This window comes from Yarrowia lipolytica, chromosome 1C, assembly GCF_001761485.1.
Source record: "Yarrowia lipolytica chromosome 1C, complete sequence".
NCBI lineage: Eukaryota > Fungi > Ascomycota > Dipodascomycetes > Dipodascales > Yarrowia > Yarrowia lipolytica.
In genome coordinates this window covers 1,722,555-1,736,916 of record NC_090772.1, presented here as the reverse complement: position 1 = coordinate 1,736,916, position 14,362 = coordinate 1,722,555, and the positions used below count along the sequence as shown (strand labels likewise).

The window sequence follows — 14,362 nt, the reverse complement described above, 5'->3', positions numbered from 1 at the left end:
GCTTTAATAGGTGAAACAGAGTTGAGCGAATCTATCCAGATTGAGGGGATAGCGAAATAGGGGAAATCTTTCAATCCCCCAGTTGGTTCTTGTTGTTTTTTGGTTTTCTGGTTTTTTAACTTTTTTAATTCAACTCATCTAATTGAATAAGAGTCATTTATTTGATATTTAATTATTTACTTCCGCTCCTTGTCTGCACTGCCATAACCTTGTTTTACCCGCTCAAAACACAAGGTTTGAATGTGCACGTGCGTTGTAATTAAATAAGGTTTATGCAAGGACCCTTGTCGTTACACAAGCTAAAATCCGGAAATAAAATACGGACTAGGCAACCCACATCAGGCCAACATGATGGCTCGTATGCGCTGCTGCACCCGACCCGGGGACTAGTGCGCCGAGTCTGTTTTGTTTTTTTACTCGCTGACCGCTCGAAAAAAAAGATCGCCTTATTTTCCCTGCTACGCCTCCCTCTCACGTGACGCGGACGTTGTCTGTTCCCCATGCCCGATCACGTGCATGTCTCATGTATCCTGCCCAACCAAATGAACATGCAGGATTCAGACTTTCAACGGAAAAAGCAACGTGGGTGCATCCATGGAGACAAAAATTATAAAAAAGTGCCATATGACAATTTTCCAACCAAAAAAAAAAAAAAAAAAAAAAAAAAAAAAGGGTCTACAAGGTACGATGTAGAGATCTGCCAAAACAAGCAGAAATGAAAAGACTCAGAAAAAGACTCGGTGTCAAAGTGAAAGATGCACTAAATCAATCTATCCGGCGATGGAAAGGTCTGAAATAGATACGTGACCATGTTGATAAATCCGGAAAAGGACGGGGGAACAAGTTCAGGTACGAACTGCGAACTGCAAACTGCAAACTGCAAACTGCAAACTGCAAACTGCAAATGGCCGCTCAGTATAGTCCGCTCTGGTTGTTCCATTCAACATGTTACGCTCAGCTGTTGGCCCGTTGGTCAGTCATGTCTGTCAAGCTTTGGATCCCCAGCATTTCTTTTCGTGCAACCGGTGTAGATCTATGAATGTCGTATGACATTGGCCAGGCATGGGGCGAAATATCGGAGATTAACTCTGTCTATTTGGCAGAGGATTGGGCCGCCACACAGTCTCCGTGCTCGTACTCGTACCGGGGAGTCGTAGTGTGCTTACCCAGGGTTGCATGGTTGCCTGTTGTGTGGAGTTAGATAAAGGATGAGTGCCGTACGGTTTCGAACCGGTTTCGAACCGGTTTTTCGCCGTTGTGGCTTGTAAACGGCGTTTTTAAAATGTGGACTAGGCAGCCATCGGGCACTGTAGTCAGTAATACGAACGTGTCCGTATACGGGGCTCGAGACTTTAGGGGGCTGGTGTTGGACAGTCTGTTATTGGATGGACGTGGTTGGCCGGATGTTCATTGGACTACTACACTGGAAGAATGAAGCGTTGGGCGTTGGCTGCACGGACCATGGAGGATTTCATCAACTACTACCGCTTCTACGACCCTACATCCATCAATGGGCACAGTGGACAATGGTGAGAGAGAAGAGGAAGGTCGTTCGGTAGAAAAAGCTGAGTTGAAGTTGGAGTTGGAATGGAAAGTCGAATTGTCGCTTGTCGCTTTGTCTCTCAACAATGTGAAGAACCGCGTCTTTCTTTGGTTGGATGTTGAAAAGTCGGAAGTATTTGCCAGAACATCAGAGGTGGTGCAGCCAGCGAATTTTCAGTAGAGATTTGCAGCGGAAAAGTCGGTAAGTGGGTGACACGACTTTAACCAAGACGTGAGTCTACTGTCTGACCGTGGCACAGACTTTGCGGTCGCGTGCTGAGTGCCGAATGGACGTACAAGTAATACCTACAAGTACATACAAGTCGTCAGGTTCTCTGGGGATAGTTCAGAGTCGGAAATGAGGTTGAGACAGTCTTGACGGACACTTTCTGTCTTAGTCGTAGAGGTTGTGTTCCACTTCAGTTTCTACTACCGGTACTCGCAGCAAGATTGAAACCGGCCTCTCTGTTTCGGCTCGACTAGCTTTCAACTAAACTTAGGTCTATTGAGACAAGTTCAACGCCTCAACAAACCACTTCCTGCCTCCCGAAACTGCATGGAAATAGAAACATCGATATCCAAATCCCATGTCTCCAGAATTCCGTGGTCTCCGACCCCAAGTGTCCACTTGCTCCCAAAAGAGGATCCACTTCTCCGGCACATTTGCAGCCCAACTTTATGTGACCCAAGTGGATACCTTTTGACAGCAGTACAAGTACCGTACAAGTACCGTGCGAGTACCAGTATCAGTTCCGTTTCTAACCCCTCCCTGTCTCTCCAAGTTTCGTTTGTCTCTAACCGCGGTTCGCCTCTAGAAACGACTGCATCGTCTGGCAAACTTTTCCTGATGCAAGATCTAGTGTAGACACCCGGAGCAGAGATGGCATAACAAGTTCGAGTGCAGTTCGGGTGAGTTCGAGTGAGTTCGACTGCAATTGGAATGAATTCGAGTGAATTCGGGGCAATTCGAGGGCAATTCGAGGGCAATTCGAGTGTAATATGTACATGTTCTGTCCAGATCAGGTTTGTCTTGACCATTGTAGTGTAACCGAGTCTCACCATTGGGGGAAACCGAGTCTCGCCATGGTCTGGCCGGCTCAAGGGAACTGGTCCGAACCGTCCAACAAGTCCAGCACCAACTCAAGTCTCCAGAACAGGTCCAAGTCTTCAGATCAGAGTCGTTCAAAGTCTCATTGAGATGGATCCGTGAACCCCTTTCACTTTTTTTCCTTTTCACCCTTTCACCTCATTCCACTCATTCACCTCATTCCACTCAGTCACTCATTCCACTCATTCACCCCATTCCACTCAGTCACTCATTCACTGCAATGCCTCCACCCTGGAGACAAGCCTCCACCCTGGACCAGAATGGAAACACAAAGTCGCTGGATGGCACTCCCCCGCCACTCTGTAGACCCACCACGGCCTTTTAATCCCGGTCTGTGATGGTTTATGTCCGGTTCGGCAGGGTGTACATCGGAAGGAGGTTCCGAGAGCCAGACGACAGGATGCTGCATACAATGGGCCGGCGCTAGAATGGCCAACAGAAGACCGACGGCAACAGCGGGGGAGGAGACCCAAAGAAACGAGTCATATGACCGCCTCCCACAACCGCCGTAGGTTCCCAGATTCGTCCTCTTCTCTTTTCTTGTCCGCTCTGGTTCTGAGACTTCTTCGCACATCTCCGATTTCTCCACACCCACCCTGCATTTCTGCGGTATGCAGTCGGTCCGGTGGATATTGCCCAGTTAGTGCATACATGCACCCACCACAAGGAGCGGATTGTCCTTGTGGCACATACGCACACAATGGGCGCCTTCTCTCGGTACAGTGCCGTATTCACGGGGAAGGAGTTGGCATGAGGAAATAAGGTTGTGTCAACAAGAAAAATCTGAAACGACGCTGCAAATACTGGCGAGACAAAGAGCCCGTCTTGTTGCTGAGAACCTGAACCTATTCACAGGCCCTACAAAGAACCGAATACAGAAAGCTGTTTTTGTTCCCTGCACGGGCTCACGAAAAAAACAAGTCATTGTATTGGGCGGTTAACTGCTTGTAGGGTGAGCGTACGAGTAAGTCTGAGTACAGTGTCAATACGATACGAGTTTCAGAGTTTTTCAGTATGTACTGTTCAGGGTGTTCAAAGTTACAGATACGACTGGCAAACCGTTTTGAACACGATGGGCATAGTATTTGTATTTGATTTGCTCGGTATCTCCAACCCCTTCCATCTTGTGCCCATGTTTTCCAAAAATCTCGCCGTTTGACCCGACTTTTTACCATTTGGCCCGCATTTTCACCATCAAACACGCGACCCTGCATCGAGGCAATTCCCCGAAACCCGACATACAAGAATCGTGCAAGTACAATCACTTGTTCAATAAACATGGCGTAATGCGGTGCGGTGCGATGCACACGAAATGATTCTGTCCGCAGACTGCCTAAAGTGGGCGGTTGGGCGCGGTGGAGGAGCCATGTGGTGATGCCCTTGGGGCTGAAATTTATACTATTTTTTTTATTTTTCATCTTCTATTTTTTATTTTCGTTTTTTTATTTCGTTCTTCACGGCAAATGTCACCACACTACAACCTCCGTCGGCGATAGTGAGCAAGACCGGGCCGACGCTCACATCTCTTCCTCCCGGAAAACCACCTCCGAAACTCTTTCTCCCTGCATTCACCACGTTCCCAGGTGCAGGTAGACATGGCCTGATTATTGCTGCGCAGAGCGTCGGTAGGTGGTTGTGAGCAGACAAACGGTTTGTGCGCGGGTCGTTGGTCGTTGGTCTGCGGTCTGCGGTCGTTGGTCGTTTGTCTTTGGTCTTTGTTCTTTGGTCTACCGTTCTGGTCTTGTCTACCGTTCTGGTCTTGTCTACCGTTCTGGTCTTGTCTACGGTCTCTGGCCTGCCTCCCATCTACGGCACATTCTCACTCGGACGGATATGCACATGCCCTGATATCGGCCCATTATCAATCGGGCTGCAACTGTGATAGTGATGCAGGGCATGCTTGTATTAATTCGGGACACGGATCCGGGGAGGTGGCACGTGTTCGTTCAACCACAATCACACATACCAAAAAGAATTGAGCGCCAACTGAGTGATTCGTTCTCCACAATCCGTACGAGAGCCAGTTCCACACGAGTCTGTGAACCTCAACTGCGACCCGGGCAGCTACCAGTCACAAAGACGCCCTACAAAGGAAACGCAAACAACGCAACCCACGGTTTGTTTGGTCTCTCTCTTCTACCGCCGTACATGATGCTCGTACCAGTAAGAGTACGTACATACCGCCATCTCCTAAACCGGCCGTCGCTGTGCATATGGTGAGGCCTTCCCGTGACATCAGGCAAGGCTCGGTTAAGTGGGTTTGGTTTGACAGCTATTGTTCCAATGGCGTTGCTATGGTGGCTCTGATGGGATCTGCATGTTGGTTCTACTTGGCACAGATACTTGTTCTAGAACAGGACAGACTCCACTCCTTGTCTTGACAATACTTGATGCTGTCACGCAATATCTCAACTACGGATGGTTTTGGATTCAACAAAGCTGGCACCTAATGGGGCCTAGGGAAGATAACGCAGGGCTGGATGGATTCTGAGATGATATCTGAGCTCGTCAAGTGGTTAGCTTTCAAGCTGATTCGGAAAAAGCAGTATATTCCTGGACCACCCACTACCAGCCAGTAACCATCTCCTCCAGAAATGGACTCTTAACCGACACACTCTCGGTATAACTAGCCGAGAGGTACTAGACAGTGCCGTGGATCCTTGATTTCTGGAATATGTGGGCTTGCCTCTCCTCGTTTCGGAATCCGGCGGAAAAGCCGTATCTGACCAGAGATCCACGGAAAACTCGCTTGGCCAGCCTTCCACGTGATCAGTCTACCGTTAGTGGTATCTCTATCAGATACACTTAGCCGCGCCCGTCTAGACCTCCTTTGACATGAGCTAGAAAGCCACTAGAAAGAAGGAAGAGGATCTGCAGCTCGGTATCAAGTCAGATTGTCCTTATTTCGGACAGGAGAGGCAACTCTTAGATACAGTTGACGTGAGAGGGTGCTGTGACATCTGCTTCTGGCCGTCAGTGTTAGCGTGTTCCATCCGGATTGAGGTGCGTTAGCAGTGGTCGTTAGACAGTGGTACCAACTTCTGAATTGATCAGGCCATTTGTTACCGTACTAATGTTGGTCCGGAGATACACGGTCTGATCCACTCGTCTTTTCTTCCTTCCCGTGCAGTAGTCTAACAGCCCATGGTTAGTGGCATAATATCTACAAGTACAAGTAGGAGGTTTGTGAAACTGAGGCTTTCGCCTAGGGCAGCTTTCGCCAGCTGCAGCTTTGGTACAGTATGTACTGCTTGAAAACAGTACCTCAAAGACTGTCTACAGTACCTGTCGATCCCCCGGATGAACAAACCACGGCTTCTCTTCTATTTCTGCTCGCTTAGTCCCTGCTAGGTTGCCGAGCACCCGTCACCCGCCTGTTCAACAATGAGATGACAACGCCAGATGCACAACTTACAGTACTTGACTGTCCAACGTCATTGTCAAACGTCACTTTGACGTCACTTTGACGTCGGACTGAGCTTGTCATCCGCTTGACACCAGCCCTGTTGACGTCAGAAGATGCGGATAGGCAAGATACATACCGCCGCTTAAGTCTGGAGTTTGATTGGTACAGCGTATTGAGAAGAAGAAAAAACGACAAGAGGAACAAGCAAGGTGGTTACGTACACTTGATGACACTGATTTTGTTGAGGAGGTGACAGGGTAGAACACCGTTATTGTTGTACTCAACGCCCTTTCTTTTCCCCATCAAATCACTCTCTTTCGGGATGCCCTTGTGACGTTGAATGGATACCATAGACCCGCTTGTACATACAAGACACTGGTGGACAAGGGATGACATTATACAGTCCCGCGGTACAGTGACTAAACCTTCAGAGGTGAGATACTGGGCTAGAAGAGGAGGTGTTCCACGCACGTTAGACGGAGCCAGCGTCGACATTGAATATGGCTATACGACTCTCCACCGGTTATCGAGCTCTGATAACACATGTGCCTGTCTTTTATTGGTCCAGTCTGTGTCTCCCAAAGGACTCCGACGCATTCTACAAGTTCCTCCTGTTGACATATTCGTGCTTTACTTGACAGGCTACTGTGCTGTTCATGTACGTCATTATTTGACAGACCCCGGCCCATTTCCATTCTCCAGGATCTCAGGTGTCTGCGAAAGATCGGCTTGACTCAAGTCTGTGCTGTTTTATGGAGATGTTCCGGCAGATTTGTTTTTTGTTGCTTTTTTTTTGAAGGCTCAGGCCCTGATGATGACATAATACTGCCCGAGCTTTGTTGAAGGGGGCAGTGTGGTTGAAACACAAAGAATAACCCGATACGCAGCCCGTTTCTCTGTCCAGAGATCCCGTTCCCTTGTGTCTCGTGGTTCACTACACTAGCCCACGCTACTTGCTTCCATTCCTACCCGTTTCCGGATCATCACGCTTCTTTCTCCCGCCTGTCCACTACCAACAAACAAGTGGAACACACTAACGACTAGACGGAGCTAGTAATGACAAGTCCTCCTGCTTGGATCATGCACTTGTGCCCTTCCGTGGATGCCGCAAGACGTCAGCAAGTTTTGCGCTCTCGGAGTCCGCCGTCCGCACAGCGAGCCCAACCTAACAACGCCTGTTTGGCGAAGAACCTCTGGCTCCGCCTTCGCACTCCATGTTTTCTGGGTCCAACGTGGTCTATCTTGGCAGCCATTTAGCAGCGCAAGCCCGTTAAGTCTACAACAAGGACTAGTACGAGGGCTGCTTCGGGAACAAGGGGGGCCAAGAGCTCAGCAGGAGGGTTCTTCCTAGCACCGTTCACCCACAAGACCAAGCTAGACAAAGTAAACCTATACTCTAACGTGCATACAGGGTTCAAGGGTGTTTGGTTTTCAAGGGCCCTTGTCAAAAGGCTTGTAGAGGATTGGGATGCGACATTGACTCAAGCAACAGATGCGCACTGGTTGTTTGAGCCAAAGGCCGTCCATAAAACCAAAGGTGGACGTTCATTTATGGTCTCAGAAGTTGAGACTTCAACAACTCGTTTCAAAACTGTCTTCCGTCGTTGATGTGATAGGATAACCTCCACATGAACCCACTACTGCCCGTCGGGTGAGTGCAGAGGCAGGGGATGCTAGAAAAAGCAAATAAACACTTAAATGTTTCAACTGCAGCTAAAGGTGGCCGGAGCCCAACCTCTCGTCGTTCTTTGACCCAGTTTTGACCCCTTGGGCCCTCTTGGCCTCCTCGAAATCAGGCCATGTCTCCTTCGACAAGGAAAAGACACGCTAACCAGGTGGCTGCTTCCCTACCACACTCGTTAGCTCCAGTAGACCCTGACGTCAGACTAGCGATAACCGCGGCTTGTGAAATAAGTTTGGTCTGTCATGATCTCGCTAGTCAAATAAAGTCTCCGGAATCTCCGAAATTGGAAGCTGGAGGAGCAGCGAAACCCTGGTATGCGGTCGGAGTTGTGAATGTTTCTTTACTCAAGCGCACTAGTGCTTTGTCGATCAGAGGGAGCAGCCAGGGTTGCTTCGTATCCACTTTTGGCTTAGTTGGAGATCCATGGAGCTGGCGTACACTAACAATGGAAAGTTAAGACACAAGACAGGGTACAACTATGTGAGCGTGGAGACTAACAGAGAGAGGCTTTCTCGACGATGATGGATAATCATGACTCAGAAGTGTAAAAACTGAGGTGGAGGGACGGAAAAAAAAAGGTGGAGAGAACAAACAAAAAAGAATGGACCGACACCGGAATCGAACCGGGGACCTCGCGCATGCTAAGCGCATGTGATAACCAACTACACCAGACGCCCACGATTGGTAAAAAAAATTGAAATCGTACCAGCTCATATAGTTGCTGACTAAAATTAAAATTCTGAATCATTAGAATAAAAAAAATTAAAAAAGAGTAAAAAAAAAAATATACACGGCGTTTCAAATGGCGAAATATTGATGTTAGAGATCAGATAAACTGTGATAGAGCATTATAAATGGCCTTTAATAGCTTGGGGACTTCTTTTAAGGTCTCAATGGTAACATTATCTCTAAGTAATGTCTCTTCTTCATTTACCATGGAGAGTGTGAACTAATTGAAAGACGGAAAAAGATAAAAGACAGTCAGGAGAGATTGGTTGATAAAATTCTCACTATCAATATCAAGACAATGTTCTGGTTGTTTCAACCTCCCCCTTCTGAGACCCACTCTTGGCCTATACTGGATGCTGAAGGGTCCTGCAGAGTTGACATTCCAAGATGGTGGAGAGGAAAGTGACATCAGACATCACCATGTTGCTTCATAGTGATAAGTACTTGTCTTATATCTCTGGAATTCAGAGGAGAGCTGGACGATACGGAGAGATGGTAGTGTAGTGTTGCAACTAGCTGGGTCTGGAAGAAGAGAGTCGTAGAGCAACAAGTGTTGATAAGTGTTGATAAGTACAAAACCAGAGGTATTCCACTGCTGTCAGATTGTTCTGGTCTTCTTCTTTGGGCCCCTAGAGCAAAACCATGGACTATTCAATGTCCATTCTGGTTTGTTAACATCTCAGTCCGCTCAAACTGAATGGAGTGGTTTGTTGAACTTGTCCCCACAGTTTACTTCTACAGTTTGACGACACATTTTTTTCGTCGTACACGATAGGAGGATCAAGCAGTCAATGATTCAATGTTTCCGTGAGAACATGTCTCTGGGTTGCAAGCTCCTGCATTCCTGCTACAGACGTTTATCTTCATTCATGAGCAGATTACAGCGGCCGCCGCACGAAGAGTTGAACTTCTGTTTACTTATGGATTTATGGCCGAGATCTTCAGAATCCTTACAAGCAGTTGTTGTAGTGGCCAGGGTTGAAAGAAGAGGAGTCCAAATCAAACCCACACCCTTGAGAGCCCAGTAATGCACATCCTTGATAAATTAATGGTATTTCTGAATGCATTTCATCTTTCTAGAAGAATACGATGGACAAGTCCACGCTGGAATGTCACTGATAGTAGCATATATCTGTAAAGAGGCTGAAACTATCACACACCCATGTTTACTTCCATCCTCATGATCTTCGGTAGTTCACAAGCAGCGACTAGTGCGTTTAACCCAAGTTCTATCCATGAGTCGTTCAGCTCTGAGAGATCATCGTCTTGGTAGACTTTCAAAAAGTCGGACTAGATGTTGCAATAGTTCTTGATACTGTGTGATATTTTCTCCCTGTGATTACTTCTCAGTTGTGAATGGGTAAATGACGAAAACAACCGGCCCGTTTTGTTCCCAAGAGATGGCCCACACATCTTGGGCATGGTTTAGCATCCTGCCGCCCATCCTGGGCCAAAGAAGCGAGACGCCGTTGATTAGTGCGTCAAATACTCTCTTATTCACTGACTGCGGACTGCAAGGGCTCTCTACATTATGATCTTCACTGCAGCAACACCCCTGTTGTCGTTCTATCTTACGAGCTTACGACCGACGTTCGTTGGACGAGTTTCAGAAAAGAAAAACTACTATCGGACCAAGAAACCTCTGTCCACCAAATCAGCCTGGACAGTTCGCGCAAGAGTATCCCAAGAAACATTCACATCCTAGAAGCGCAGACCAGAAGGAGCTGATCGATCTAGGGACATCTGCTTACAGTATTCTGACCACAGTGGAAATATGATCAAGCAAGATAGTGATATGGTCATGACAGTATTGTTCCTGATATGGTACTCGGTACCATCTCTCTGAGGATGAGAATTGACAAGGTCACGATCTCAGATCATCGTGGGGTCTCATAGATGAAACCGAGATGTATGATGGTTATGTAAGGTCAATTGCTTTCTGTGTCAGTCTATGTCGATATCTGTGTCAGTCTATGCTTATGTCTGTGTCCTTCTGTGCTGGTGTATCGTTTTGACCAACTTGCGGGTATTGTTGAAAAGTTGTTGAATAGTAGTTGACAATCTGATAACTTCATTATATTTTACCTGTTTTGTTGGTATAACTGTACCAGTTAGTTTAACAATAAACGTACACTGAAATTTCTAAACTACGATGGTAACTACGGGACCCGCTCATTGCAATAAAATGAGCACTTGCAAATACCAGACAGAGACAGCACACAGGCTATAGGGCAAAAAGGGCAAAAAGGGCAAAAAGGACAAAAAGGACAAAAGATTACAGCAACCCAGGATTCTCGTAATGGTTCTCCCCCACTAAAATACTGACTAGGCCTCTCTGGTGCTTGACTATGGCCTGATCGGAGCGGAAAGCCGTATTTTCACCAGGATATGGGCCGTAACCAAACTGCGGCCGACCCGGAATCGAAACCGGGGGCCCATCGATGGCAACGATGGATTTTACCACTAAACCATCGGCGCAAGAACTATGGTTCCAAATACGGACTTTCAATAAGTACCGTAAAACGTTCCATTTTGGCCAATATGCAATTTATATGATATTTAATAATACAGAAACATTTTCACCTAAACACTGTAGAGGCAGACGATATTTCGTAAAGTTCTATCTACCGTGAGCGTTGTAATGTCTTGTTGAAAATGTCTATCTCGGGAGCCATTCTCAATAGGCTTGACAGGAGCACTATCAAGAGGTACAGAAGGTAATAAAGGTCTTCGTTGTGTTATTTGGAAGTAGATAAGTATCACTAAAACTTGTTCCTTTATTGTCACAAGCTCACTGGGGCGCTCACCCGCCTATAGCCCACCGAGGAGAGTATCAATAGAGAGACCCTTTGGCTTGGGAGTGTCAAGATTACCCGTAGATGTTGAATACTCTATAATATCAGCAGTTTCATCTATCATTGATCATCACGGATCCCTCCGACATCAAGAACTGTCTACCTACTTATACCCTGTAGACACATCTCCAACTAGTCACTAAGACACCCTCAACTCCAAATAATACTCTCCGTTTCTTCCACTATCGCTACTATAGTCTGTGATATTCAATTTTATTATAACTTACGTTAGCAATGCCTATTTAGCCTTGTTGGCCTTGCGGATCTTCTCGAGACTGTACTTTGCGCTTCTGGCGAGACCCGCCGTGAAAATGCCCTTGAAAGTCTGCATGGCCGATGTCCATCCAACCGTGTGTCGAATGATACGTGCAGCCTCTCTTTCAAGATGCGGATCGGATGCAATGATTCGATCAAACTCCGAACATCGGTTGTTGGCGATGGAGCCGGAGCCAGAGGCATCTCCTCGAGAGAGAGCCTCCATGAAGTGGGGGTCGTCGGGAAGCGTCGATCGGTCGACCTTGTGTGCATATCGAGTGTAGAGCTTGCTCTTGAACTCTGCGGGAAGACGAACAACCATGTTACCTCGTCGGGTAGCGTCCATGTCCTGTTCCAGCTCTCCAATCTCAAGGTTCGAGTTGTCGTCCAGCTTCTTTCCAACCACGCTCTGTAGACTGAGGTTGGGGAGGGTGTCCATGATGGGCGAGTAGAGCCGTCGGAAGTTGGCGAACTGGTTCTCGACAATGTTTCTGATCTTGTGGGGGTTCTCACCAAAAGTCATTCGGGGGTCGCCCATGTAGGAAATACCGGCAATGGTTTTGTAAAGATCCAGTTCGGAAAAGTGTCTGGGCAGCAGAAGCAGCGCGGTTCGGAGCGCACTGATGAGGTTGGCCTGGTTAACAAACCGCATCTGGGGGTCATCTCGCAGGATCCGCACTGGCTTGTGCATTCGGCCCGCCATGTAAAGCTTGTTCCAGTCAGAGAGATCACGCGAGAGAGTTTCCATGGACACCACACCGTACTTGATCTTCAGGCCGTTGATCTCAACGTAGGGGTTGAAATAACAGCCAGCAGCGGTCTCCTGGATGGCTGCGATTGCGTCAGATCCAAGATACTTGAGACCCGAGTAGTGGTGGGGGTTCTGCTTCAGGTTGAGGGAGTGCCAGTGGTTGGGGTACTTGACTCCAAAGATGAGATCGACCTGGGGTTTGGAGGCATTGGACTCTTTGCCCTGGCTGAACACTCCGCTGCCGTACGCAAACGAGTACCGGATGGGCGCCTTGAAGGTCCACAGCACTTGGCGCAGGGTGGTTCGGAGGTCTGCGTCCAGAGGAATCTGCTGGTTGCTTCCAAAGTTCTGAGGTAGGTCCGAAAAGTTGGTGAGCGCAGAAATGGAGCCCAGGTTGGCGTCCAGGTATCGCTTGATGGAGGGGTCCTTGGCAAACTGCAGCCGGGCGTCGTTTAGTGGTTCTTCGGCCTCGGGGCTGTTCTTGAGATGTTCCTCGGCTCTCTTCTCTCTGATGTAGTGTCGGGCTGCCGCCGAGTACTTTGTGTCTTCCAGGGGCTCGAGATCGGAATGGGGCCCGGGCGACCGTCCCTCTTTGGTTGTGTGGTTCTCTCGCTGTTTCTGGCCCTTGAGAAACGATTCAGGCACATTCTGCTGCTTGTCGGTGCTGTGCGGTTGTTGCGAGTTGAGCAGGGGCGAATAGTTGTGGAGGCCTGCTCGGCCGAGTCGCAGAGCGCCGCTGTGTCGAACCACTCGGAGCATTGTGTGATGAGCGGTGTGGTGTGTGGTGTGGTTAAGAAAGTAGGTGCGTGCAACTCTCGAGACTATGTAGATGTGTGAGCTGCAGTGATTTTTTGAACTGTATGCGCAAGTGCAGAAGTGGCAGGAGCTTATTTGGCACTTGCCGAGGCAGATAATCGGGTAATTTTGTATGGTACCCAGGTGATTTTATGACTCCATAATGTACTCCGGCCGCTTCCGAGCAGATTAAAACTGCCTTGGTGGTCCTATCGTTCCTCAAGGACCCAAAAGCTGTTGGGGAGTTGTAGTCACGCTGTAGTATCTATAGTCTTATTAGGTTTCGGTGAGATAACTTAATGTGTCTCTAGTTAGGGTTGTGGCGGAGGTTTTGCAATTCTGAAAAGTGCATTCCACTCGTCTCGTTCTTCTGCATCTTTTGGGAGCTTTTCCATTGCTGTCGGATTTTCTGGTGTCCTGTTATACGCACCTAAAATACCCTTCTCCCGTTTGGGGATGCAGAAAAAAGGTGCAACTAAGAAGCTTATTGGCGTGTGAAAATGTGGAGCACGAGGAACTAGACCCTGGTGGTTCGGGAAGAGGATTTGAAGGCAGAGAGAGGAGATGGAAGGGGGTTTAAACCCGCCAAAATCGCAATGGGAGCTTCTCCAGTCGGTTTCGAGAGGGTTTGAGACCGCCATCGGACTCCATCGCCATGCATCTTCCATTCACTTCGATTCATGTGAGTATAGCATCTATATTGGAGCGACTAGGACAGCTAGAGAGATGAGAGAAGATGCGTTGAAACCGCAGCGATGAGGAGATTCCAGCCAATCGAATCTTTACCTCTTCTCGGTACTATTACGGCCCCGGTAGAGACCCCAGAAGGTCGCCCGATGGCGTCTGAGTTTGACATTTTTCCAAGGTTTGCGCTTGATGGCTTTTACTAATGTGAGGGCTCAACAGGTTGGATTTTTACAGGGGATTTTAGAGCCTGAAAGTGGCGATAGAAAGCCCGTAAAACCTTCAATCGAACCTCCTGACTTGTGATATTGCATCGCAGTTCTCAGAAACCAGATTAGATCTCCGTACCCCGTTCTAGAACCTTCCCAAATCCATCTTCTCTCTGGAACTGGCCACATCATGCTTTGCGCATGTATCTAATGCAGAAGTCGTGTGACTGGAGCAGCTGAAGAGTTGTGGGCGATTTAGGACATTCATTCGATGGCCGCTGAGGCCGGTAAATAGCTGCGATTTTCCCGGATTTTTTCCGTTACATGTTTTTACATCTTTCGGC

The 14,362-nt window shown here is 48.0% G+C and overlaps 6 protein-coding genes and 3 non-coding genes across 9 annotated transcripts; 2 read left to right on the top strand and 7 right to left on the bottom strand.

The window, feature by feature from the left end:
- Positions 1-1,162: 1,162 nt before the first annotated feature.
- YALI1_C17354g (uncharacterized protein) lies at positions 1,163-1,463 on the bottom strand (the record flags this gene model as incomplete). The annotated part of the gene is made up of 2 exons (XM_068282333.1): positions 1,163-1,375; positions 1,425-1,463. The coding sequence occupies 2 exons, from the start codon at positions 1,461-1,463 to the stop codon at positions 1,163-1,165; spliced, it is 252 nt and encodes an 83-aa protein (XP_068138434.1).
- A 595-nt stretch (positions 1,464-2,058) lies between these two features.
- YALI1_C17343g (uncharacterized protein) lies at positions 2,059-2,604 on the bottom strand (the record flags this gene model as incomplete). The annotated part of the gene is made up of 1 exon (XM_068282332.1): positions 2,059-2,604. One exon carries the CDS (start codon positions 2,602-2,604, stop codon positions 2,059-2,061), a length of 546 nt encoding a protein of 181 aa, XP_068138433.1.
- Positions 2,605-5,324: 2,720 nt separating this feature from the next.
- Positions 5,325-5,662, top strand: YALI1_C17314g (uncharacterized protein; the record flags this gene model as incomplete). The annotated part of the gene is made up of 2 exons (XM_068282331.1): positions 5,325-5,436; positions 5,499-5,662. The coding sequence occupies 2 exons, from the start codon at positions 5,325-5,327 to the stop codon at positions 5,660-5,662; spliced, it is 276 nt and encodes a 91-aa protein (XP_068138432.1).
- A 122-nt stretch (positions 5,663-5,784) lies between these two features.
- On the bottom strand, positions 5,785-6,137 carry YALI1_C17307g (uncharacterized protein; the record flags this gene model as incomplete). Its single annotated transcript, XM_068282330.1, has 2 exons — positions 5,785-5,973; positions 6,021-6,137. 2 exons carry the CDS (start codon positions 6,135-6,137, stop codon positions 5,785-5,787), a joined length of 306 nt encoding a protein of 101 aa, XP_068138431.1.
- A 975-nt stretch (positions 6,138-7,112) lies between these two features.
- Positions 7,113-7,664, top strand: YALI1_C17295g (uncharacterized protein; the record flags this gene model as incomplete). Its single annotated transcript, XM_068282329.1, has 2 exons — positions 7,113-7,291; positions 7,343-7,664. The coding sequence occupies 2 exons, from the start codon at positions 7,113-7,115 to the stop codon at positions 7,662-7,664; spliced, it is 501 nt and encodes a 166-aa protein (XP_068138430.1).
- Positions 7,665-8,343: 679 nt separating this feature from the next.
- Positions 8,344-8,417, bottom strand: YALI1_C17285r. The gene has a single exon. It is a non-coding gene; the product is annotated as a tRNA-Ala (tRNA).
- Positions 8,418-10,742: 2,325 nt separating this feature from the next.
- YALI1_C17260r lies at positions 10,743-10,870 on the bottom strand. The gene has a single exon (XR_002432102.3). It is a non-coding gene; the product is annotated as a 5S ribosomal RNA (ribosomal RNA).
- A 4-nt stretch (positions 10,871-10,874) lies between these two features.
- YALI1_C17259r lies at positions 10,875-10,947 on the bottom strand. Its single transcript has one exon. It is a non-coding gene; the product is annotated as a tRNA-Gly (tRNA).
- A 615-nt stretch (positions 10,948-11,562) lies between these two features.
- On the bottom strand, positions 11,563-13,089 carry YALI1_C17238g (uncharacterized protein; the record flags this gene model as incomplete). Its single annotated transcript, XM_501755.3, has 1 exon — positions 11,563-13,089. The coding sequence occupies one exon, from the start codon at positions 13,087-13,089 to the stop codon at positions 11,563-11,565; it is 1,527 nt and encodes a 508-aa protein (XP_501755.1).
- Positions 13,090-14,362: the final 1,273 nt, after the last annotated feature.